Source organism: Elephas maximus, chromosome 2, assembly GCF_024166365.1.
Source record: "Elephas maximus indicus isolate mEleMax1 chromosome 2, mEleMax1 primary haplotype, whole genome shotgun sequence".
Taxonomy (NCBI): domain Eukaryota; kingdom Metazoa; phylum Chordata; class Mammalia; order Proboscidea; family Elephantidae; genus Elephas; species Elephas maximus.
This window is the reverse complement of record NC_064820.1, coordinates 202,026,314-202,049,526: the sequence shown is the minus strand read 5'-3', so window position 1 is coordinate 202,049,526 and position 23,213 is coordinate 202,026,314. Positions and strand designations below refer to the sequence as shown.

General features: G+C 48.6%; 2 protein-coding genes across 4 annotated transcripts in view; one reads left to right on the top strand and one right to left on the bottom strand.

Moving 5' to 3' along the window:
- The window catches only part of MRNIP (MRN complex interacting protein), a 20,477-nt gene extending 8,843 nt beyond the window's left edge, over nucleotides 1-11,634 (top strand). Inside the window, exons 3-7 of one of the 2 annotated variants that reach the window (XM_049874548.1) lie at nucleotides 4,162-4,250; nucleotides 6,469-6,544; nucleotides 7,865-8,022; nucleotides 8,645-8,717; nucleotides 10,305-11,634. In XM_049874548.1, the coding sequence (XP_049730505.1) occupies nucleotides 4,162-4,250; nucleotides 6,469-6,544; nucleotides 7,865-8,022; nucleotides 8,645-8,717; nucleotides 10,305-10,799 (891 nt within the window). In that variant the 3' untranslated portion in view covers nucleotides 10,800-11,634. The remainder of the gene's footprint in view (nucleotides 1-4,161; nucleotides 4,251-6,468; nucleotides 6,545-7,864; nucleotides 8,023-8,644; nucleotides 8,718-10,304) is intronic. The other variant, XM_049874549.1, reaches the window with a different exon arrangement.
- Nucleotides 11,592-23,213, bottom strand: SQSTM1 (sequestosome 1). 2 transcript variants are annotated; one of them, XM_049874546.1, is made up of 8 exons: nucleotides 22,962-23,213; nucleotides 20,773-20,868; nucleotides 20,043-20,272; nucleotides 19,805-19,946; nucleotides 18,850-18,930; nucleotides 13,698-13,912; nucleotides 13,217-13,412; nucleotides 11,592-11,907 (listed from the first exon to the last, which is right to left on the bottom strand). In XM_049874546.1, the coding sequence occupies exons 1-8, from the start codon at nucleotides 23,164-23,166 to the stop codon at nucleotides 11,750-11,752; spliced, it is 1,323 nt and encodes a 440-aa protein (XP_049730503.1). In that variant the 5' UTR covers nucleotides 23,167-23,213; the 3' UTR covers nucleotides 11,592-11,749. The 2 variants fall into 2 exon arrangements, with proteins under 2 accessions (XP_049730503.1, XP_049730504.1); XM_049874547.1 differs by having other exon boundaries at nucleotides 13,217-13,349.

Below are 23,213 nucleotides of genomic sequence, written 5' to 3'. Positions count from 1 at the left end.
CTGAGGCCCACCCTGAGATTGGGCCTCCGAAGACAGGGGACTGACTGATCAGCTAGGCAGACACCTCGCATAGTGACTCCTGCTCAAGGTGTGTGTAGTTTTGTTGTCAGTATGTATTTCCAGATCTCCTTGAGGATGGCATCACCTTATTCCCATCTGTGTGCTTCGGTATATGCCTTACAGTTAACTAGGCTGCAGTAACAAATATAGAATAACACTGTAGTGCCTAACCCAGTATTAGTTTTACCTCTTGCTCTTGTAGCTGTTGCGGGAGGCTGTGCTTACTTGGAGTGGCCATTCAGGGACCTAGGCTCCTGCCACCTGGAGGTCCTGTTATCCCTGAGGCTTGTCTCCAGTCTGCCTCCGCCACTGAAGGGGCAGGAGTGGGAGGAGCATGCCTGGGGGCTTCTGAGGGCCAGGCCTGGCTGGAGCTCACATTCCATTGGAAGGAACCTAGTCTCATGGCTACACCTGACCACAAAGAAGCCTGGGAAATGTCAGTTAGTTGGTGCCCAAATCAGGGGAGAATGAGCGGTAGTGTCCAGCCAACGGCCCCCTCCATGCAGGGAGAGTACCCTTCACACCAGGTGCTGTCCTGTGCTCCAAGCCTTTGAGGGCTTGCTACTTACCTGTGCAGTCTCCCTCTTCCCATTCCCACTTGAACTTGCTTCAAACAGGATTTCACTCCCCACCACTCCACTAAACATGCTCTTGTCAAAGTCAGCAATGATCTCCATGCTGCCAAAAACAGCAGCCAGTTCCCAGTGCTGAAGGAACTTGACTTACTGAAAGCATTTGACACAGTTTTTATCACTTTGTTCTCCTTGAAACATTTTCTTTACTTGGCCTTTTGGTCACCCTGCTCCCCTGGTTGTCCTCCTATCTCCCTGGCTGTTGTTTCTTAATCTTTGCTAGTTTAACCCCGTCTACTAAACAGTAGTTGCCCTAGAATTCCGTCTGTAAACCTCTTCTACCTAGGCTCTCCCTTAGTGATCTGATGTAAGATCTTCTGACAACTTTCAATTTCTATCTTGGATGCCAGACCTCCCCCCTGCAGACCTACACCCTGAACTTGTGTACACTGCCTTCTCCCCGGCTCTCTGCTTAGATGTGTGATCAGCATCTCTGACTCAGTATGTCCAAATAGAAGCCCCTGATTTAACCCCACACACCTGCTCTTCCCACAGTCTTCCCATCTCTTAAATGGAAAATTCCTCTTTCTAGTTATTTGGGCTAAAAACCTGGGCATCATCCATGACTCCTGTCATAGTTTGCTAGTGCAATTCTGACTCATAGCGACTCTATAGGACAGAATAAAACTGCACCATAGGGTTTCCAAGGCTGTAATCTTTACGGAAGCAGACTATCACATCTTTCTCCTGTGGAGCAGCTGGTGGGTTCCAGTCACCAACCTTTCAGTTAGCAGCTCTTAACCACTGTGCTAGCAGGGCTCCTTCTTGCTAGTGCTGCCGTAATGGAAACACCACAATTGGGTGGCTTTAAAGAACAAAAAATTATTGTCTCACGGTTGAGGATGCTAGAAGTCTGAATTCAAGGTGTGGCTCCAGGGAGAGGTCCTTCTTTGTCTGTTCAGCTTCTCGTAGCCAGCGATCCTTGGAGTTCCTGGGCTTGTAGATGCATCTGCCTCCGTTGTCATCAGATAGCATCTGTCGTCCCCCGTTTGTGCTTGCTTGTCTGTGTGTCTTTGCTACTCTTTCTGTCACTGAGAAGTGATTCAGTTTAGGATATCCCTTACACTGATATGGCCTCATTAACATAGCCAGGAAAACCCCATTACCAAATAGGTTCACATCTCTAGGTAGAGGGGTCAGGACTCCAACACATATGGGTTGGGGGGCACAGTTTAGTCGATAACAAGTCCTTTTCATCCAATCCATCAGCAAATTCTATCAGCTCTCCCTTTGGAATAGATCCAGAATACCCAGTGTTTACACCTATACTGTTACTGCATGGCCTGAGCCATCCCCCTCCTGCCTCGGAGTTTGCAGCAGCCTCCTGGCTGGTCTGCCTGTTCCTGCCGTACGGTCTGTCCTCCACACAGCAGCGGAGGGATCCTGTTAAATATCCTCTGGATCATGTCACTCCCAGACTGAGCCTTCCAGGGCCTCCCATCTCAGACCAGACAGGGCTGGCAGCTTCATTTTTTGCAGAGTACAGTATAGAATGAAAATGTGGGGCCCCTTGTTCAAAAATCAAGAAAAAAGTGCTCCTAAAGATACAAAACTAGAAAGCTTTTTCCCTTCTTTCGTGGTCTCTTTCTCAACTTGTTATGGTATTTTTTATTTACTATTTAATGTCTTCCCAAGTAGAGAAAGGTTGGCAGTTTGAACCCATCCAGTGGCTCCATGGGAGAATGCCCTAGTGATCTGTTCCCCTAAAGATTACAGCCTAGAAAATCCTATGGGGTAGTTCTACTTTGTCCCATGAGGTCGCTATGAGTTATAGTCAACTCAACAGCACATAACAACAACAAGTAAAGAAAACCTAACATTTTAAATTAATAGCATGAATTTTACTGTTTATCTTTACATTGTACATTGCCAGTTTTAAATGCAAATATAAAAGTATTTAATGCATATGTGGAATCATCGAAATTACCCAATTTGTATTTTGCAGCTTCTATAAAAAAAAAAATTTTTTTTTTTTAAATATATGCATACGTATTTCATTCTTACCAGAACAGTGGAAACACTGCACAAAACTAACACCCGTTCTTATTTCACTTCTTGATACACATTCTGTCCACACTCCTTACCTTCAGTTTAAAAGAAAAGGAACTGTGGGTTGCCCTGTCTTTCCCTTGCCTTACCTTCTGTCACCACTGTCCACGTAAGTGGTTGGCTAATACAGGGAAGTAGCACAAGTAAGGGTCCTGCAGTCGTTCATATTTCTCAGAACTCCACTGCCTTCAAAGCAAATTCTGGTTCAAATGAAAACGTGGCCTCTCAGGGCTGTCAACGCCCTCTACTTACTGGTAGACAAAACACATTCACCTTATACTCTGGGTCTCACTGAACTCCCAGGCATTGAGAGTCCACTGGAATTCTGTTTCCTGTGGAACATCGATAATGTCTGCTAATGGAGTGGCAAAGAACAGGGACAGGCACATTGTGCGTGTTTCCTCTGTTCACAGGCATGCTCCCTCGTCCCATCAGACCTCATAAAACACACATTCAAAGATAAAATTATTAATTTCCAGACAGTGACAGCAGAGCAGGTCGCATGCCCATGAGGCTGGCCCTGCCTGCAGTCGAGACTATACTCTCAAACTTCAGCTGCTACCATTCTCCGCCCCAGGCTGTTCAGCTCCAGCTTTCCTGGCCTCCCCACTGTGCCTCCAAAAGGCCAGGCTCGGGGCCTTTGCCCTCATTGCTTCTACTAGAACACTCTGCGCTTCACTAGCGACACGGCTTGCTCCTTCATGGCTTTCTAGTTTTTGCTCAAATGTGACCTTGTTGTTGAGCCATTCCTTGACCACCCTATGTGAAATTGTGCACTCTTTCTCCTACCCTCCCCACCCCTTTCATCACGTTATCTTTCTCAGTAGTGCTTATTTCCATCCGATAGGCCATATATTTACTTCCTGTTTACCATCTGTCTCCTCTCACTGGAATGTGACCTCCATGAGGACAGTGACTTTTGTCCACTGCTGTGATTTTTATTTCCAGTGATTTTGTCCAGCACTAAACCAGAGCCTGGTATATAATAGGTGCTCAGTAAATATTTATTCAACAAATGAGTGACTGCTAAGTGAAAAATAGTATCTCATTTTATATTCCTTTGATTACCAGTAAGGAATATCATCTCATATGTTTATTGGCAATTTGTGTTACTTGTCTTGTGAAATCTTATTCGTGCTCACTAATGATTTTATGCAGGGCTTTGGGTTGAGTGTGGCTTTGATGTGTAGAGTTCAGGGTGCTAGTGGGACAGCCAGGTATACTTAAACTATTAGTTCCTGAGAGTGTTCATTTGTAAATCAGTCTAGAAATAGCAGTCATTAGGATTCCTATGGTGCTTCAGGCATCATGGGGCCTTGCAGAGTAAAGCTTTACCCTCCCTGAGGTGCATGTCTAATGGTCTACTTCACAACATTCTGCCAACACTTTTCAGACTTAATGTATTTTTTTTGTCTCTCAGGCTTACGGTGAGGGCTCTGGTGCTGACTGTAGACGTCATGTCCAAAAATTAAATCTGCTGCAGGGACAGGTTTCAGAGATGTTACTCAGGTACCGTTGTTCGAGAGGGGAGAGTTTCTCTTGCCCTGTTTTCTTCTTGAGTGAATACTGGCAGTATACAATGGAGAAATCCCTTAGATTTCCATGTCTTACAATATGGCAGATTAGATACCCTGAATAATCCTTCCACTGAAGATAACTAAAAATACTGGGTACAATTTTCTTTAATGCACTGATGAGCTGGTAAGAAAGTATGTAACCCCCAAAGGTGGAAATGAAGCAAGAGCCAAAATCCAAAGAGTGAGCACCTGGGCTACTGGGATAATTGAAGCCTGGTGTCCTGGAGCTTCCATGTGGATGGCTGTGAGGAGTGCAGGAGACAAGAGACGAAACCTAGGGCCCATTCAGTATGGAAAGTCCAATAGAAGTCCCCCCACACAAAGCTGAGTCCCCGAAGGACTATACCCTCAGTGTACAAACAAACTAGAAATACACCCACCCACAGCAGGGAGCTTGCCTGTCTCGTCCTTGGCAATGACTGGAGAGGGAAATATCTCTCCAAGACTTTGTAAGCAAAAGGGAGCTGTCACATGGTTTTTTAGCCTTTTGCATGTCCTGCGTGAAAAGCTTTAAGCCAAGAATTTATTTTTAAATTGTCCTAGGTGACAAATGCAGGGAGCCCTGGTGGCACAGCAGTTAAAGTGCTCAACTGCTAACCAAACAGTCAACAGTTTGAAACCACCAGTACTTCTGCAGGAGAAAGATGTGGCAGTCAGCTTCCATAAAGTTTTACAGCCTTGCAGACCTTATGGGGTCACTGTGAGTCAGAATTAACTCGATGGCAGTGGGTTGCTTTTTTGTTTTGTTTTGTTTTGTTTTGTTTTGTTTTGTTTTGTTTTGTTTTGTTTAAGCAACAAACGCAGCTTCTGTCTGGAGCAACAAATCTACACAGGCCTCAAAGTATCCCACAGATAAAGTTCCAAGGAGCATATGCTCAGTGTTAAAAATCATTGAACACTCAAACAAGTCACTATGAGCAAAAAAGACCAAAAGCAAGACAGAAAATTCAGACCCACATAGACTTCAGAATACATAATACTGTATGTTTAATATATTTAGTGAGATAAAAGAAGGGGCTGGTGATATGAAGAGCAAGGGACTTTGAAAAATAGCCAGATTTGAAAAAGAATCTATAAAAATGAAAAATATAATCATTGAAATTAAAAATCCAATAGAAAAGTTAAACAGATTAAACACAGCTGAAGAGAGAATTAGTGAAATGAAAGATAAATCTGAAGAAATTATTCACAATGCAGCACAAAAAGAAAAAGGAGGAAAACCTGAGGGGAAAGTTGAGAGACAGGGAGGATACAGAGAAGAGTTTCAGCAAGAGAGAATGGGGCAAAGGTAATATTTGAAGAGATAAGAGCTGAAAGACATACTACATTTTATAGATAAAGAAACTGAGGTAGTGGTGCCCACAAAGGGCAGAGATTGGAGTTCTTGTACTTCACTAGAGAGAGTGCCAATTTGATCATGTGATGTAACAGCCCTGAATGACATGAATGGATGTTGCCTTTGGTCCTAACCTCAGTCTTCACATCATAAATATTTCTACTGGCCACCCCCCCCCACTCAAGACCATAAAGGCTCTGGCCCCTTGCTGTCTGCTTTATGTGGTGAAAGAGCCCTATTGTCCCCTAGGGGGCTGGATGAATCACTATAACAAGTCAAGCTCAGTGACATTCCTTCTGCTCTTGGGTAATGGTTGAGCAATTGTAAAGAGTCTTTTATGACCCTATCTGATGGGGACATCTCCACTGCGATGGCAGGAATGCTCAGCTGACATTACTCTCTGTGAGCAATGTATGCCCACATATATTACCTCATTTCTTCTCACAGTTACCCAGGCAGTCTTATTGCCAATGTGGATGAGGAAGCAAATATAGGAGGGTTAAGTGGTGTGTCTAAAGTCATATCATACACACAACTAGTCACTGGCAAAGCCAGAATGCAAACTCTGGTCTCTGGCTAGAAAGTCAGCACCTTCTGCCTGTGTCATATTTCCTATTGACATAGGGCTTTCCCAGCCTGACTCCAAGGAAACAAGTAGTTCCTCTGGCCCAAGCCTTCTCAACTGCTGGAAGATTGTGGAATCACTTCAAAGCAACAAAGTTCCTCAGATTCCCCAAAACGGTCTTGATAGGTATCAAGTTCTTGCATCTTTCCTGGTCATTTTACAAAAACATGTGTACAATCTTTCCCTAAGGTCTGTGGAAGAACCTGTAAATGCCAGTGAAGAAGAAAGTGCAGGTCATCAGCAGGCTGAAAACGTGAGTTTGCAGGTAAGCCAGGGGCATCTGTCTCAGCCTGGGCTGGGCCTGAGAGTGGTTCTGTGTAACTTAAGGGGTTCCATTTATTTGCTCACTAGTCATTTGTTCACCTAACACTGATGTCATTGCATGACAGGGACTTTGCTGGAAGCTACAGGGAATACAATAATGAATAAACCTGTCCCTCTTGTAAGGGTGGAGACAAACGTGTACGAAAATTACATTGCTGTGCCAGAAGGACTTTTTCTTGTGTCTGCTTGGAGAACTCCTCCTTCTGAACTTAGCTTGAACTTTACATCCTTCGTGTTTCCTCCCCTTGGTTCCCACAGCACTCAGCATACCTCCAATAGGGGAAGGGTGCTATCGTGGAGTACCTGGGTTTCCATGTTCCCTTTCTACCAGACTGTGAGCTTCCGGAGAGCAGGGATCACATGCGGTTGTTGTGTCCCCAGTGCCTAGTGAAAAGGCTGGCAGAGTAGGTGCTCAAAGTCTGGAGTGGCAGTGTGTGTAAGCCCTTGAGTGACTGAGTAGGTGACACCACTGGTACATCCAAGATGTCATGGGTACATGGAACACTGTCCTACCAGGGAGAGAGGGAGTGGAGACAACCACAGATAGGCAGAGCCTCCCTGCCCACCTGGAGCAGAATCCTGCCTCTGCAGTGCTGCCTGGGCAATGCCCTCTCCCCACTTGTCCTTGATAGTCTTATAAATAGAGGGAACATGTTCTAAAGCATGTCACTTTAACACAGCTCTTGTATCTTTGTGTATATACTTCCAATTTTTGTCCATTTACAGACTTAATTTTAAATCATTCTTACTATAAGAACTACTTTTTTTGCATCCTAAAGTTTTCACTTATATTATTCTCCCATGTTGCTGTGTAGTCTTCAATGACCTTTATTTTTAATAAGTTTATCTACAGAATATTTCAATTAGTGGATATACCAATATTTATTCCCTTATTATGGGGCATTTAGGTTGTTTCCAAATTTTTGCTACAATGTAATATTTGCTCTTGTTTATAACACTAAGACTAGCATCGCTGTACCTTTTTTCTTTTGGAATCACTGGGTCAGGGAGCATGGACATTTTTTAGGTTCTCGATAAGCTGTGCCTGCTGCTTCCCCAGTGGGTGCCAGTGTGTACTGCGCCCAGCAGTGCCTAAGGGCATGAGTTTCCAGCAGTGCCTAAGGGCATGAGTTTCCCCTTTCCTGGGTAACGAGGTAGACATGAATCCTGAGACCCTTGGGCCTAAGAGTGGGGTTGGGGAGTTTCAATAAAAGTACCGGCTTTCCAATTCTGAGAGTAAACTCATTTCCCAATCCTGTAGGAAAGATCACAGCCCACAGAGAGCCGCTGGCTGAAGTATCTGGGAAAGGGTTCCAATGAACTGGAGCTGGAAGGAGAAGAAGTGTTTTTCAACAGACAGTCCTCGTCCAGATTGGAGAAGCCAGACCGTCCCTTCAGTAACAACCTCCCTAGAAAAAGGTACCAAGCTAGGCAGCAGCGCAGACCTCATACCATTGCCCTTGTTGACTCTTGCAATGGGGGACTGAGGAGCCACTTCTAATAGTCAGCGAAGTGGGAGAACCCGGAGTGAGAGTGCTGGTGTGTGGGGAAGCTAAAGAGCAGCCATTGCCACTGGCTCTCCTCAGCGTGGCTTGGGGCTGGGTGCACAGGCGCAGAAAGGAGGCTGGGCAGGCACCGCATCTCAGACCGTACTGACCTAAGGAAAAAATTAATTTTAAGGGCAGTGTTGACAAAACTAAGTATGGTGAGAGTGGCTGGACTCTTTCAGTCTAGAGAGGAAAACTGTGATGCCAAGGATCTTGGGTTGCTCTTATGGGGCAGGTCCTATTGGGAGGTAGATTTCAGTTTAAGAATTTTCCAACAACTTCAAGCTATCAAGCAGGAAAGGGGACTGCCTGGGATGTCAGTTTGCAGGCTGTTATTCGAGATGGAGCAGAAGCCGAGCGGCCACCTAGGAAGCTGTAAGGGATGAAAAGGTTCCTGCTTGTGCTGGGGTGTTGGATCAGGTGCCAGTGAGTTGGAGTCTGAGGAGCTCAGATGACAGGACTGGGGTAGCTGACAGGACTTTACTCCACACCAGGAAATGGAGCCCTGACGCTCAGGACTCAGGGAGCAGGGAAAGCGACTCCGAGGTCACCTTGCAGCCCCAGAAGGTCAGTGTTTCTCTTCTGGTTCCAGTGATCGTTGAGTGTACACGGGATTTTTTTTAATTGTCTTGGTTTCTTTTGATAATTGATTTAGTATGAGACTTAACACCCCCAGAAAGCCCAGCTTTCCACTTGGGTATGTTGTTTTGGTTGTAAGCCAACCCCTTTCTCTGGCCTGTACCCTGCTTCCCTCCCATGCTCGTCCTCTCTGGTGATGTTCCCTCCTGGTCAAGAGGCCATCTTGATGCCTTAGAGCCACAGCGGCTGCCCAGTAGGCATTGCCGGGGTCAGGACCATTTTCTTCATCCTGCAGGGAGTGGCGTATCTTTGTCAGACTGTTCCAAATAGGACTTGCCCCACATTTCTGCGGACTTGTCGCCACCCTCACCCTAACTCACCTCATGACAGACTTTTGCCCTTGAGGCACTGCATTCACTTAACAAGTGCTCTAGTTTTTACTGCGTCACACCTCGCTGACTCCACTGCAGATGCAGTGCTGCGGGACAGGGGTCCCTGCGCTCACCTCCCTGGCCTCACCTTGTGCTGCCTGTGAGCCATGGCACTGAGCCAAGGACTGTGCCGGTGTCAGTCACTGCCATGGCCCAGCGTGAGCCAAGGTTGGCCATGGCTGCTTCTCAGTCCTTGGCACAGGGCACCGGCTCAAAGCCAAGACAGAGAGTTAAAGGGTTTTGCCACTTACTAGTTTCGTGGCAAGTAAGTGCATGGCCATTAATCTCCAAATTACAGAATAATGCCAGTGATGATGATAACAATAGTTATTGTTTACCTCGTGCCAGCCACTGGACCAAACATTGAAGCTGCTCTGTCATGCTTAATGCTCAGCACAAGCCTGCTCTTTTCTGCTTTGAAGGTGAGGGACTGAGGCTCATCAAGGCTTAGTGACTGGACTAAGGTCACAACAAATTCAGGGGCAGAGCCAGCATCTCAGTGTCACAAAGGCAAAGCCTGTTCCAGAAGACCTGGGTGACAGTGTCACAGGATCCCACTGTATCACTGCTTTTCAAGTTATTTTGTAAGCGCGAGCCCAGCTTTCGGTGCTTCTTTGGTTGCTGAGGTAGAAGGTCGGAGATGGTCCCCACACCTGTGTCGTCTGCCGGGGCCCTCATACAGCCACACACGTGGCTTCACCTTCCTCCACCCAGCTCTGCAGAGACAGCCCCATCAGACAGGACTGAGCAGCAGGGAGGCGTCCACACCCATCCCTTTCCAGGTGGCCCCTTAAGGGCCTTTTCTGCTCTCACCTCCTTCCAGGGCCCCTATCTGACTTTAAGATACCCGTACAGTGGATTCCCTAATTACATGAGAATATCTTCTTTCTGGGGAAAGGCTTTTTTTTAGAATTTAATGGAGAACTTACAGTAAGGTAAACCTTAAAACCATAGCATCTCCCCAGCCTGAGAACGAGCCAGTAGGTAGAGCACAAGAGCAGAACCAGACCCAGGAGCACAGACCAGGAGCAGTCACGCCAGCACGTGGTACTTCTACCTCCTGTGGCTTGGGCCTGCCCCGCCACTGGGGCTTATTCTTCTAAAAGGAGGATGTGGCCATCTTCTGCTCTTATTTCTATTTCAGGGCTATGCTAGCCTGACAGGGAAGGTGAAACAAGGAAGCAGGGGCTGCCTCCAGGAGAACTTGGAGGACTGGAAGACCAGTGATCTTACCGTTCCTCAGTGGAAACCACCCAGGCCTGCACAGCAGGCTAAGGCTGCATCTTCTAAGTGGGAGCGATTTCTTCTGTCACCTGGAAAGAGCTCCCATGTGGACACAGAACCTCCAAGACTGCTGCAAACAGGCCCCACGTCAGCCAGTCCATCACAGCCTGAGCCCTGCACCCAGAGCCCAAGGGAAGGCCACCCTAGCGGGCCCCCCGGTGTTCTCCAGGTTCCTTGGGTCCCACACGCTCCCACCTCTGGGGCCAGGAGGCCCTGCAGGACCGCCGAGCAGCCATGGGGCCCAGGAGCTTTTCAGGTAGAGGGTGGGCCCTTGGTCAAAGTAGAACAGCAACCCCCACCTGTGCTGCTGTGTGACCTGTTTAAAACTGATGAGGACTTTGATGATGACCTGTGAACTGAGGCCAGTATGTTATGACTTGAGGTATATTTTGTTACATGAGCCCTATTCTATCAGATCTCTAGATGACTGGAAACAGGGTTCCCATAAGTTGCTTTTAAATCATAGCGTCGGATATAATTTATGGAGACTACTGAAAGCTGACAATAAATACTACAGATTATTTCTTTTGTTGTAGAAAGGACAGCATCTTTGATTAAAGTGCTTACAGCATTTAATTACAGATTGATTACAAATATGTTAACAGAATGGCTACAAAGGAATTTTTTTACTTCAGAAGCAACTGCCACATTTAGAATGGAGAGAACTATAGTGGTTATGAACAGGGAGGCAGTACTCAGTGAAAACCAATGTCTCAGACTCGCCTTATCAGCCGTTCTTTATTCCCAAGCACCAAAGCCACGGTACTGGGCTGTCCTGTCCTAACCCCATTCTTCCTCCCCAGCACCTGCTCCAGGACACCCTCCTCTGCTCCCTGATGAAACGGTAACAGTACTGTATCTAAAATCAGAATATATCAGGTTTCTAATGGATAATAAACTAAATGTCAGCATACCATTAGTCATTAAAAAAAAAAAAAAGCAGAAGGTCATTAGGCAAGATATATTCTGGACTGCTGGTATCATCCTGGGGGTGGGTGGACAGGAATAGGCTGCAGTGTGCCTCCTCAGCAAGGGCAAGGCCCAGAGCCAAGGCACACGAGGGACACTGGTTTTGTTTCTCAAAACATCAATCTCAAAACAGCCAAGTTCTCAAACATACACATACCTGGAAGTCCTCCTCATGTCACTTGTTCTACTACCCTAAATGGCGTCATGCATCCCCACCCCCCAGATTCTGGAAGAAGAATGTAGAGAAAAGTGGCCCTTACAGAGGCCCTGCTGTTCTACACTAGCTCAACACAACTGGGAGACAAAAAGGGGTACAGACTAGGTGAGCAAACACTGTCACAATGGTGGTGGGTGCTTTGAATACTGGATGGTGTCCAGGGCAGCTCCAATGTCGTAATTCTTGGTCTGTAGGAGCCTGGTGAGCCAGCCACCTTCGTCAGAGAAACCCATGGACAGCATCTGGGAGAGGGACTCAATCAGCCGGGGGTCAGCTTCTGCCGGAGACAGTCACAGGAGCCCATGAGGAGAGTCAGTGCCAAGGCCCCCATCCCCCAGCCAGCAAGTAACCACCCACCCACGAAGACCCTCCATGTGCACACTTTACCCACACAGGGACCCCTAAGGCAGGGACTGGCAAACGTTTTCCATGAAGGGCCAGATATTTTAAGCTTTGCAGGCTATATGGTCTCTGTCACAACTACTCAACTCTGCCGTTGTAGCACGAAAATAGCCTAAACAATATGTAAAAAAAAAAAAAAAAGTGGGGGGGACATGGCTAAGCTCTGACAAAACTTTATTATGGACACTGAAATTTGAATTGTATATAACTTTCACATGTCATAAAATATTATCCTTGCTTTTAATCCTACCATTTAAAAATGTAAAAATCATCCTTGGCACACAGGCTATAGTTTGCTGCCCCTGCTCTAAGGCAGAAAGGATGTACACTGGCAGTCACAGGCCAGATTTGGCGCAGAGATGGATTTTCCTTCAATTGAACATTGTTTTAAACTCATGGCCAGGTGACAGTAATGAACCGGAGCTCAGTATCAGTTGCCCCCTTTATTCAGGGCATACTCTAGGGTTGCCACAGTCCCCACCCTGCCCTACTGCTTCACACACCACACACTGCACTCCTTTGGTTCCTGCCTGGCTCCTACAGGGATCTGGGCTGTGACCCTGTTCTAAGGTCAGCATTCTCCATGTAACCCAGTACCCAGGGCCGTCGAGTCGATTCCAACTCAGAGAGACCCTATAGGACAGAGTAGAACTGCCCCATAGAGTTTCCAAGGAGCAGCTGGTGGATTCGAACTGCCAACCCTTTGGTTAGCAGCTGTAGCACTTAACCACTACGCCACCAGGGTTTCCTTAGTCTTGTGTGGCAGTGCCAAATCCTGTGCTTTCCTCTACGCACGTCTGCCTTCTTAGTTTCCTGGTCTGGGGGCTGTCTTAGAAACTGCTAAAATTAGCTGAGCTTCTTATCGATGGAAACGCTGGTGGCGCAGTGGTTAAGAGCTATGGCTGCTAACCAAAAAGTTGCAGTTCAAATCCACCAGGTGCTCCTTGGAACTCTATGGGTCAGTTCTACTCTGTCCTATAAGGGTCACTATGAGTTGGAATCAACTGGATAGCAGCAGGTTCAGCAGGTTTTCTTATTGCTAGACATAAGTGGGCAAAACCACTCCTCATTTTCTCTCAGAGCCACAGAGAAGCCCTAGGCAAGAACATCACACTAAAAGCAGGAAACTACAGGAGGCTCTGAAAGATAAAGGTGAAAACCCAAAACTGCTTGAAGCCACTTGCCTGGCGGAAGATGTGGGTATAGCGCTGCTTCCTTCAGTCCTGTGGGGCCGTCCTGGGAAGGGTCCAGAGAGCTTGGCCCTTCAGATTCTGGCATCTGCAGAGACTGGAGCTCACCGGTAGATGGGTCCACTTCCTTTGAAGACAAATGAGTCCAGTCATCATCTCCTCCTGAACAGTTATCAGACTCCATCTGTTCCTGGAATAAAACTCACTGTGAGCACATAAGGAACACGAGCAATAGGCGGAGCCTAATCACAGCACAAATTCGTGTGTGTGTGTGTGTGTGTGTTGGGCACAGTGAGCAGCTGCTGCAAAGGCCAAGTATATTTTTCTGTAAAAATTCTAGCAGAAGGTTCATAGAATGCCTTAAATACCCAAGAAACAGATTGTGAGTGCTGGTGAGGGAAGGTAGCTGAGAGGTGCTATGGACAGAAAGCACCTGCTGGCTGCCCCTTCAGGTGACCTGGGAGAGCAGGCTTGCCTCAGGCTGGCCCACAGGCTCCAGGGCAATCTTCTTCATTTGCTCTGCCAGAGACTGCGTCGTACACTCCGTATTGCCCTCTGGTTTGCTGGGATCGGAGGAGCAACTGCTTGGCTGTGAGCTACACTTCTCCTCTGTGCTAGAACTATCTGGAGAGGCAGATGTCAGGCGGCTTCTTTTCCCTCCATGTTCCACATCAATATCAACTTCGATGCCTAGAGGCCAAGGAGGAAACAAAAACCTATTAAGTCCTTCAGAAAGGGGACTGCAAAACAAAAATGCAAAGACTGTCTTTTATAGCAAGCTGCGGGGGCTGCAGGTTGACGGAGCTCTTCCAGATCCCATCCTCACAGGCATCTGAGGATCCAGGACAGGGCACTTGTCGTGTAGACACAGACACTGGCAGTGACAAAAGCGCTCAAGCCCAAATCACACGGCCAGAACAGGGCCAGGCCAAGTCCCATAAACCCAGGAGCCAGAGCAAATGAATGATCATCTATGATCTTCAGGTCTCCCAGTATCCTGACCTCAAATCCTCTCAGATTTATTACTTGGCTTCTAGAAAAACTCTTCCTGACATATTAGACTTTTTCCTTCCTCCAACTTAGTAAAACATTAATCTCAGGAAACATCCCAAGGTCAGCTTGAGCCGGAAAGTCCGTAGAGAGACCTTGTTTTTCCTACCCCTGACCATGCTTCCAGGAGGGTGGTTGGGCAGGGCTCGACTTCGATTCCATGTGCCTTTAGGGTATTGCAATGGGGGCTCGGACAGCCCAGCTTGGAACCAGGTGGGAGCGAGACAGGGTGTCCAAGGAGCCAGCCCCCTCCAGGGGTGTTCAGCCCAGGAGGAAGATGTAAGGGAAAGGGGCATCAGCTCTAGGGAGGTAGGCAGTAGGGAGCAATACCAGGGCATAAGGGTCTGGAGGCTGGAGAGCAGTGCAGTAGAGGATGCCGGTGCCATAGCAGGGATGAACCTGGAGAGGCGGGTCCAAGTCCAGAAGCCTGAGCTGGGCCTCCCTTGTGGCTACAGGGAGCTAACAGAGACTGTGAGCAAGGGTATGGTGGGTCAGAGCCCATTGGGAAAGCACAACTCTAGGGCAGAATGGGTGAGACGTGAGGCCTGCAGTCAGAAGACCCATGAAGGCTCTGCAGCAGCCCCAGGCGTGGCAGGCTCTCCCTGCCCCCATGGTTCATGCAGGGCTGCATGTCACGTGGGTCAGGACCTAAGAACAGGGTGACAGCTAAATACTACATGGAGCCAATATGCCCCAGCCAGGGTTTCCTAGGCTGAAGACCACATGAAGCATTTGGCTTGCATGTCAGGGCCTTGTGATATGAGAAACACACATATTTAACACTAGAGTTCTGCTTCAGAGGCAAACTGAATAAGTGAAGCTGCATGTGAGCCCATGAGCCTGAGCAGGACAAGGCAGCATGTCCCCCGCCCATCTCGCACACTCCGGCACATGCTCAGGGAGGGAATGGGGCAGAATCCCCTGCCCTGCTTTTTTTTAAATCAAATTTCATTTATCAAAGACTACATGCCCACAGCTTAGAATCCAACGCTTCCAAAAGACTTGGAGGGAAAAACAGCAATCCCCTGCCTTCGCTACTCCCCGCACAGACCCCATCCCACTCCCCAAAGCCAACTTCCAGCTCACACTGTTGTTTTGTAAATGTTCAAGTTTACATCTGTCTGTCTTACTCTAGATCAATATTTGCCTCCCCTTCCCCCATCCTTTCAGAAACTCAACTTCTGGTTAAAACAACATTCAGCATTTATATTAGTACCACTATATTGACTCGATGGCACTGGGGTTTTATATAAATACCGTTCTTTGCTAGGCCAAGTAGTGGCCTTGATTGTTTCCTTATATAGTTTTTCTAACCTTAATGATGTCCTCTTTTTTTTTTTTTTTTTTTTTAATTTTCCCCATATCCTCCAATAGCTTCTTAGCGAGGCACAAAGATAAGGCTGACTGCGGGCCAAGGCTGACTGTGGGGCAGGGCTGACTGCGGGGCAGGGCAGCATCAGCATCCTCTCTTCAGGCTGGCTGGGCACTGGGCTGGCCTCAGGGGAGCCCAGATGTCAGAGCTCACAGGCTCTCCTCTGACGGCATTCAGCCTCTCCTGAACAGGAACTCCCAACCTCCTGCCTGGCCAGGGAACAGGCTGCTGGACCCACTGATCAGGCCGACTACTCATAATGCCCGGCTTCAGCCTGGTGCTTCACCCTGTCCTCTGCTATGTCCCTATCAGCGAAGCTCCCCTGAGTCAGGTGTTCCAGGAATTAAACAGCAGTTTTCCTGCAAGGGTTGGCAAGGGCCTCATCTAGCTGAGTGGGGCCCCAGGGTCTCTAAGTGATCTTCATGGATGCTTTCAACCAGTCCCCTTATCTCTGGCCCATATCACTCCCACCTCTCACCTTTCCTGGCAGCTGTGCCTCTCCCAACTCCTGAGTGGACTCTCGCCCTCACCCGTGTCCCTGTGCAGGCACAGAGGTTTCTGATGCTTCCACCCTTGGTTACTACCTCTGTCCATTGCCCATCTTTCAAAATTTGGTGACATCTCATACCATTTTTACCTTTTTGTTTAATCTCTTTACTATTTGTTACCTTAGTGGAGTTTGGGGAGGGAGCAAAGATAAATGCCAGCTTAACTACAAGTACCTCCATCTGCGTTAAATTGTTTCTTTTTCCTCCAACTTCCTATTATGAAAACATTCAAGCAAACAGAAAAGCTGAAAGAACAGTACAGTGAACACCTATATACTTGCTCATTCTTTTTTAACTGGGTGAACGATGGGGCTCTTCTGTAGACAGCATCAGAGATTACAGAACTAGGGTTTCTCCAACTTGATGATTAACCCCTGGAGATTTCAGGGCTTACCAGGCTGTGCAGTAGTCTGTGGTCAGCTGCCCCAAAGCACTGCCCCAAAGTGTGTGTGTTTACCAAAGACACTGTGATGAGGAAGGACTCTGCTGCTCTATGTTCTAGATGCTGGTGATTGTGGCCTCCGAGCCAGGGCCAGCCCTGTGCCTCAGGGGTGCACTCACTCAACTGCTTCTCATGGCACCTAACAAAAAAGGGCCTTGGCTTTTTAAGTCACTTGACTCATTCTCTGCACTGTCTCCTGGGAAGGTGTTGTTCACTCGGTCCCCTTTGGGTGCCTGCTCTGGGAACAGCCCCTTGTAAACAGTTAACAGTGTAAGTCATCCTGGTTTTTAGTTCCTCATAAAGGCAAGTATCTATAACTTCAACGACAATTTAAGCCACTCCTCGAATACATCTCCTTGATGGAAACCAGTCAGTCACATTTTACTGAAATTTTCCCTGTTTTGTAGAGTATCAGGCTCCTTCCTAGTTAAGAGAAAAGGCCTTCATCCTTACCCCACAAGACCTCTGTGCACTTCTAAAATTACTCCAGAATGTTCTGAATAGGGAATCCACATCAGTTCTGAAATACTCCACAGGCACAAATGGCTCTGAGAGGTAGCGAATGTGACACAGGATCACATGAGGAGCCTTCAGAAAACAGGGATTCCAGGCCCCACTCAAAAGGTGGGATCTAGAAATCCTGGGTTGTGACTTCGCAGGATGTCTTATTCTTTTAGTGAAGGACTTTGTTCTTCAAAAAAATTTTAATATAATTTCCATATACCAAAAAAAACTGTTAGGGATTCTGAAGCTCAGCCAGGCCTAAGAAGCACTGCCCCACTGACTCTTCCACAGAGAAGCTTCCCATGGCCCCTAAACCACAGGCCATTAGTGGGATGATCACCCCTCAAACCTGTACTTCAATCTTCCAAACCTTTGCTGTATCTTCAGTGTCAGATGGCATTTAAAAGAACAAACCAAACCCACTGCCGTCGAGTCAATTCCAACTCAGCAACCCTATAGGACAGAGCAGAACTGCCCCATAGGGTTCCTAAGGAGCATCTGGTGAATTCAAACTACCAACCTCTTGGTTAGCAGCCAAACTGTTAACCACTGCGCCAGCAGGGTTTTAGGCAGAGCTTATCTTCCCCTTACAATCTGATCGCCCTCTACTGCTCTGTCCTTTTGGGAAAGCATTAAGAACATTAGTTCTTTTCTCATTCTCTCCAGAGCCTTTAACAGTACAGAAACCATGTGTGCTGTGAGCGATTTCATCTTAGCAGCCACGCCCAGATGTCACTGCTGCTTCAAAGGCACGTCCTGGAGCAGAATCAGTGTGAGTGGGCAGTGGTCTCAGTCAGAGGAGATGCCAGTTACCCTAGATGCCAGAACAGGTGGTGGGCAGGGTTGGGCACCCTCCCATCAGTATTCTTTCAAACATGTAACACAAACTTAGATAGGTTGCATTAGGATCTCTCTGAAAACAGAAAGATGCACTCTCTCCTACGCCAACGTCATGGATCCATCGTAATCTCAAACTAGAAGTCCCCTTTATTAGCTGATTCTCGCTATTATAAAACCTAGCCCTGCGGCCCCCACCTCCAGATTATCAGATGAGTAGGTGCTTTGTAAAGCCACAGTGGTGAACCCCAAAGCCTATCTTGGGTCATGTCACACATCACGCCACTAAAGGGGCAGCTGCAGCACGTCACACACTCCACTGACCTACCTGCTCTGAAATGGGAGGCCCTGGAAAGGAGTGACACAAGGCATCCTTTCTCCGACATCCCCTCATTCTTCAGCACTTGGCACGGGCCCAGAAAACACCCAAGAAAGGTACGGGGATTGCAAACAAAAAGGAAGGAGAAGATAAATGGCCCCTCAACTAAATACTCACCCATGTCCTTGGGTAAATCCCAAGGCTCACCTTAGGGGAATATGCAAATATCCTTCCCCTAAAGGGCACTCAGAAGTTGGCAGTTGGGCCCTTCAGCCAGAGTCTGGTCACCCTCACTATCAGGAATGTCCCATCCACCTCTGATGCCATGTCCCTCCCTGTGGAAAGCTCGGGAATTTGTCAGGGAATTGAACCTTGAGTTGCCTGTGACCCAGCACTTGGCAAAGACTGGCTTGGAGGCAACACATATTCAACAGTCTCAAGGCCACATCCGTTACCCAGCCCTCCACAGAGTCAGAGGTAAAAGCCATCAAAAGGCCGTGTTCACAATGAATTCACAAAATACTCAACTGCTATAAAACAATAAAGCCCACTTACCCAGAGGGCTGAGCGCAGCAGCCACACTTTCCCCTACATTCTTCAGGAAGTTGACACTGGGATCCTCTGAGGGCCCAGAAGCTTTGATTTTTAAAAACAAAAATAAAAGTATGCGTCATTCAAAGCATGTTTCTTGATGACTCTGATACCTGTTCTTAGTCCTATCAGTTTCCTCCCAAGGTCACCATCGCCCGAGTCGGCCTCTGCATCCTAGTAGACTCCTCATCCTGGCAGTCCAGACACTCCTCTCCCCTCTCCCCTGGCTACCTGCACCCATGGGGCCACATCCTAAACCGCTTCATCCTCCAGCCTGCTCCTCCTTTGTCTGCGGTCCTGGTGCTCGGTAACCCAGCAGGGCTCAGGATATGTGGTATGTAAATATTGGCCATGTCTGAGATATGTTATTTACTCAAAGTCAAAAAATATCCCCAACTTTTGTCCCAAAGGATGCAATGAATCAAAAAACACAGTAAGATTAATAAAATCAAAAGAAGATCAGAACTCAGTAGATTGCAAACTACGTGTAAATTTTTAACCGTGCGACTGTGTTTTAATACGAGCAGACGTGGCTCGCAGTTTCCTGAAAGCTGACATGAGAGAACAGAGTCTGTTATAGGCTCCAGGGACTGGATGGCCCACAGGCCTGATCTCAGGGCACCCAGATGGGCCAAACGGTGAAATGGTTGATTGCTGGGTACACTAGTGGCCTTGGATGATCCCTGCTGCCCCTCAGCTTTCCCACTTGTGAAACAGAGCTAATAGTCCTCACTTTGCAGGGCTCTTGTGAGGATTAAATGACATGGATGGCTGTGAAACTGCCCAGCCCAGCCATGGGCATAGCAGGCATCAGTGTACATGGAAGTCTTGAGTAACAGCACCAGAGAATAAAGACAGTCCTCCAGCTCGGCTAGCCTTCAAAAGCACACACAGGGCAGGCTGCCTAAGCGAGCCTCACCTGATCCTGCTGTGGGGCCAGGGCGGGCATCTCCTGCCCGAGGAGGACGTGGGCTCCAATTGCCCGGTGGGCCCATTTCCCAGCCCGGCCACCCAAAGTGCCCATGTTTCAGCTTCCGGAGCCAGCGGCTATGAGAGAAGCCCTGTGGGAAGAGCAAGCAGAGGGACAGGGTAGTGCAGGGCCAGGGGGTTCCTGCCACCCCAGAACCCACCCCAGGCCGCACAGAGGCCCTGCTTACCTCAGAGAGGTGCCCGAAGGGGGTGGGGAACGCAAGCTTGCTGTGCTCCCCGTGCAAGCCCTTCCCCTCGCAGGCCGCACACAGGTCGTAGTCCGGGCAGACGCTGCACTTATAGCGGGTTCCCACCACAGGCCCATTGCAGCCATCACAGATCACATTGGGATGCACCATGCTGCGGGGCACCTCCTGAGCACATGGCGGGCGGTGGTCTCGCCGGCACTCCTTCTTCTCTGTGGGGGAAGGGTGGAGAGAGCCACTGAGGTGACACCTCCAAAGTTCTCCCCCATCCATCACCTCTGTGGGGCTGTTCATGAAACACCCAGTTCCACACAGAATTCAGTTGCTCAGGTGACAGTAACAAAGCAACCCAAGAACCTGCTGAGAGAGTCCCAATCCCTGCACCTGAAAACCGGGCATGCAGAGCCCAGCCAGCTGAGGAGCAGCAGAGAGCTGTGCTGGCACACTCTGGCTTTGCTCCTCACTAAAATAAAGCTTGTACTGTACCCCCAACGCTTCCTCCAGCCCCATGGCACTTGGTTTGGGCACATCAAGAGTGGACTCAGAGACCCTATAGACCCCACTCAGTACATGATGAACATGGACTCCTTTCTGAGGGCAAACTTGGCATTTATTATGACTCTGTCTAGCCCTCAGATTCCTAGCCCTCAAGCCCTATATTTACTCAGCAGGGAACACCTGGCTTCAGGTCACACCCAGAGTAGCCCCTTACCTTTTATGTAAATACGGAAGATGTCATCCTTCACATAGGACATTGCCATTGTCAGCTCCTCATCACTAGAAAAGGCAACCAAGTCCCCATCCTCATCTAGATGGTTTAAAAGACAGCACATGAGTACCTGGGGCTTCCAGATGGATACAAGTTGCTCAAACCAGCTGAGGCCAGTGCTGAAGGGACATTTCAAGGGCTATAAACTGGAACCCCTGTGTGAACTGGGGGAGGTAGGGATGACAGGTGAGATTGCCCATTCACTCTGATGTTGTTAGGAAGGTAAGGACTTCAACATGGGGCCCTGGATCCATGCCAGAGGCAGGTGTGTGTGTGCAGGGCACCACAACAGTGATAGCTGGCCACCCCCTGCTCTGTTTTTGAGCCCCTGGTCCATATCCAACCAGGCCCATCCTCAAATGTGGGAGATCCTGCCTTTGACCAGTTCCTGGGGGACCCAGCCCTCCAAAGGCCTTGGGCTTCTTAAGGTTTAGGAAAGTAATAGATAAGCCGGGGCTTAGAACCAATTCATTCCAGTTCGACCCCCTGCTGAGAATTTGCATTTCCACCCCCCCAGATATACTGAATAATAATCTACTTAAGAATTAAAATGCATATGTAAGAATCACCTGGGGGATCTTGCTAAAATGTAGATTCTGATTCAGTATATCTAGGGTCAAAATGCAAAGTCTCAGCAGGTGGAACCTGAATGAACCTGTTCAAAGTGCTGCTAAAATACCATATTTGGATGTAGTCTCCCATTTTTAGATGTTGGCTCAAAGGGTTTTAAACCACCACCATGCAGGACAAATCACACCATCCATCTGCAGACTGAATAGGGCCTGTGGGTCACCAGATCACAACATCAGGAATAGGGGCGGTGCCAAAAGGTGGAAACAACACAGGTGTCCATCAACAGATGAATGGAAAAACACAATGTGGTATATCCATACAATGGACTAGTATTCCACCATAATATTACATCATGCTACAACATGGATACATCTTGAAAACGCTATGTTAAGTGAAAGAAGCCAGTCACAAAAAACCACATGATTCCATTTATATGAAATGCCCAGAACATGCAAAGCTATAGAGACAGAAAGTAGATTATTGGTAGTTTAGGGCTGGAGGTAATCAGACTGCTAGGGTAGGGGTGATAGCTAAAGGGTATGGGGTTTCAAGGTGATGAAAATGTTCTGAAACTGTGGTGATCGTTGCACAAACCTGTGAATATGCTAAAAACCATTGAGTTATATACTTTTAATGGGTAAATCGTATGACATGTGAATTACATCTCAAAAAAATTCCCAAAAAAAGATAGGGGCGGACCTGGCAGGCTGGCAGCACTGCTGAGGGAGGTCCCAGCACTGTCCCCTCCCAGAGGCTGGCCCTGGATGCTCCGCCCTCCCTTTCACAACCAACTTCCTCAACCCCACCCCCAGGAGTCACCTGTAACACAAGCACAGCCCAAGCTAGCTCCTGGGCCCGCAAAGGCTTCCCAGCCTCCATCCCTACACCAATGTTCCTGAAGAACCTTTGATCTTGTCCGTCTCTCCAGACTATTAGATAGTCAGTACTCTGCCTGGCCTTGGGCGTCCTGTGATCTGGCCCCGACCTCTCTTCGCAGAGACTATCTCGGGATAGTTCCCCGCACCCCACACTTGTTTACCTACGTCATTCCTCCCCCGCCCCTGGCGCCCCTTCCTCCAGGTCGGCTCCGCCCAGGCTCTGTAGGGGTAAATCTGAACCCGCTAGAGGACCCAGACTCCAAAGCCGCAAGATGTCAGTGTAACCTTAGTGCCCGCGGCCCCCGAAAAGCCGAAAGGACGCCTGCGCGTCCTTGCCAAGCTGTGCAGCATCATGGCGGGGGGAGGGGTGGAATCTGGCGCCCCCAGACCTGAGATCCGCCCGTAGAGTGTGGCAGCCCCTGGCCCCAAAAGGGCTAGCGCTTAACAGCTGGAACTGGGCCGGAACCGAGTCTTGGTCCCTACTCCTGGCACTTCCAGACTGGCACCCGGGGCCGAAGTGTGGACCCGCCGCGAGCCACTGCTCACCCAAAAGCCAGAGCAGCCCTCCCTCACCCCATCAGGCATCGACGGGAAGGAAAGGCAGCCACCCAAGCCCCACAGGGCAGGCCGTACAGAGGCCGCTCGGCCTGCGTCACTGCCACCGCCCCCGGCCCTGCTCACCGCGGTAGTGCGCCTGGAAGCCGCCAGGCCGCAGCGCCGGGAACAGGGCGGCCACCCGGCTCAGCAGCCGCTCGCAAGGCCCCGGCCCAGTCGCGGCCTCGGCTTCGGCTTCCGCCTCGGGGCTGAAGCAGAAGCTGAAGCGGCGGATTTCGCGGGCCGCATCCTCCTTGCCTAGAAGGTAGGCCTTGACTGTGAGCGACGCCATACCCCGTTGACGAAGGAGCTGGAACGGAGCTGTACAACGCTGGCCGC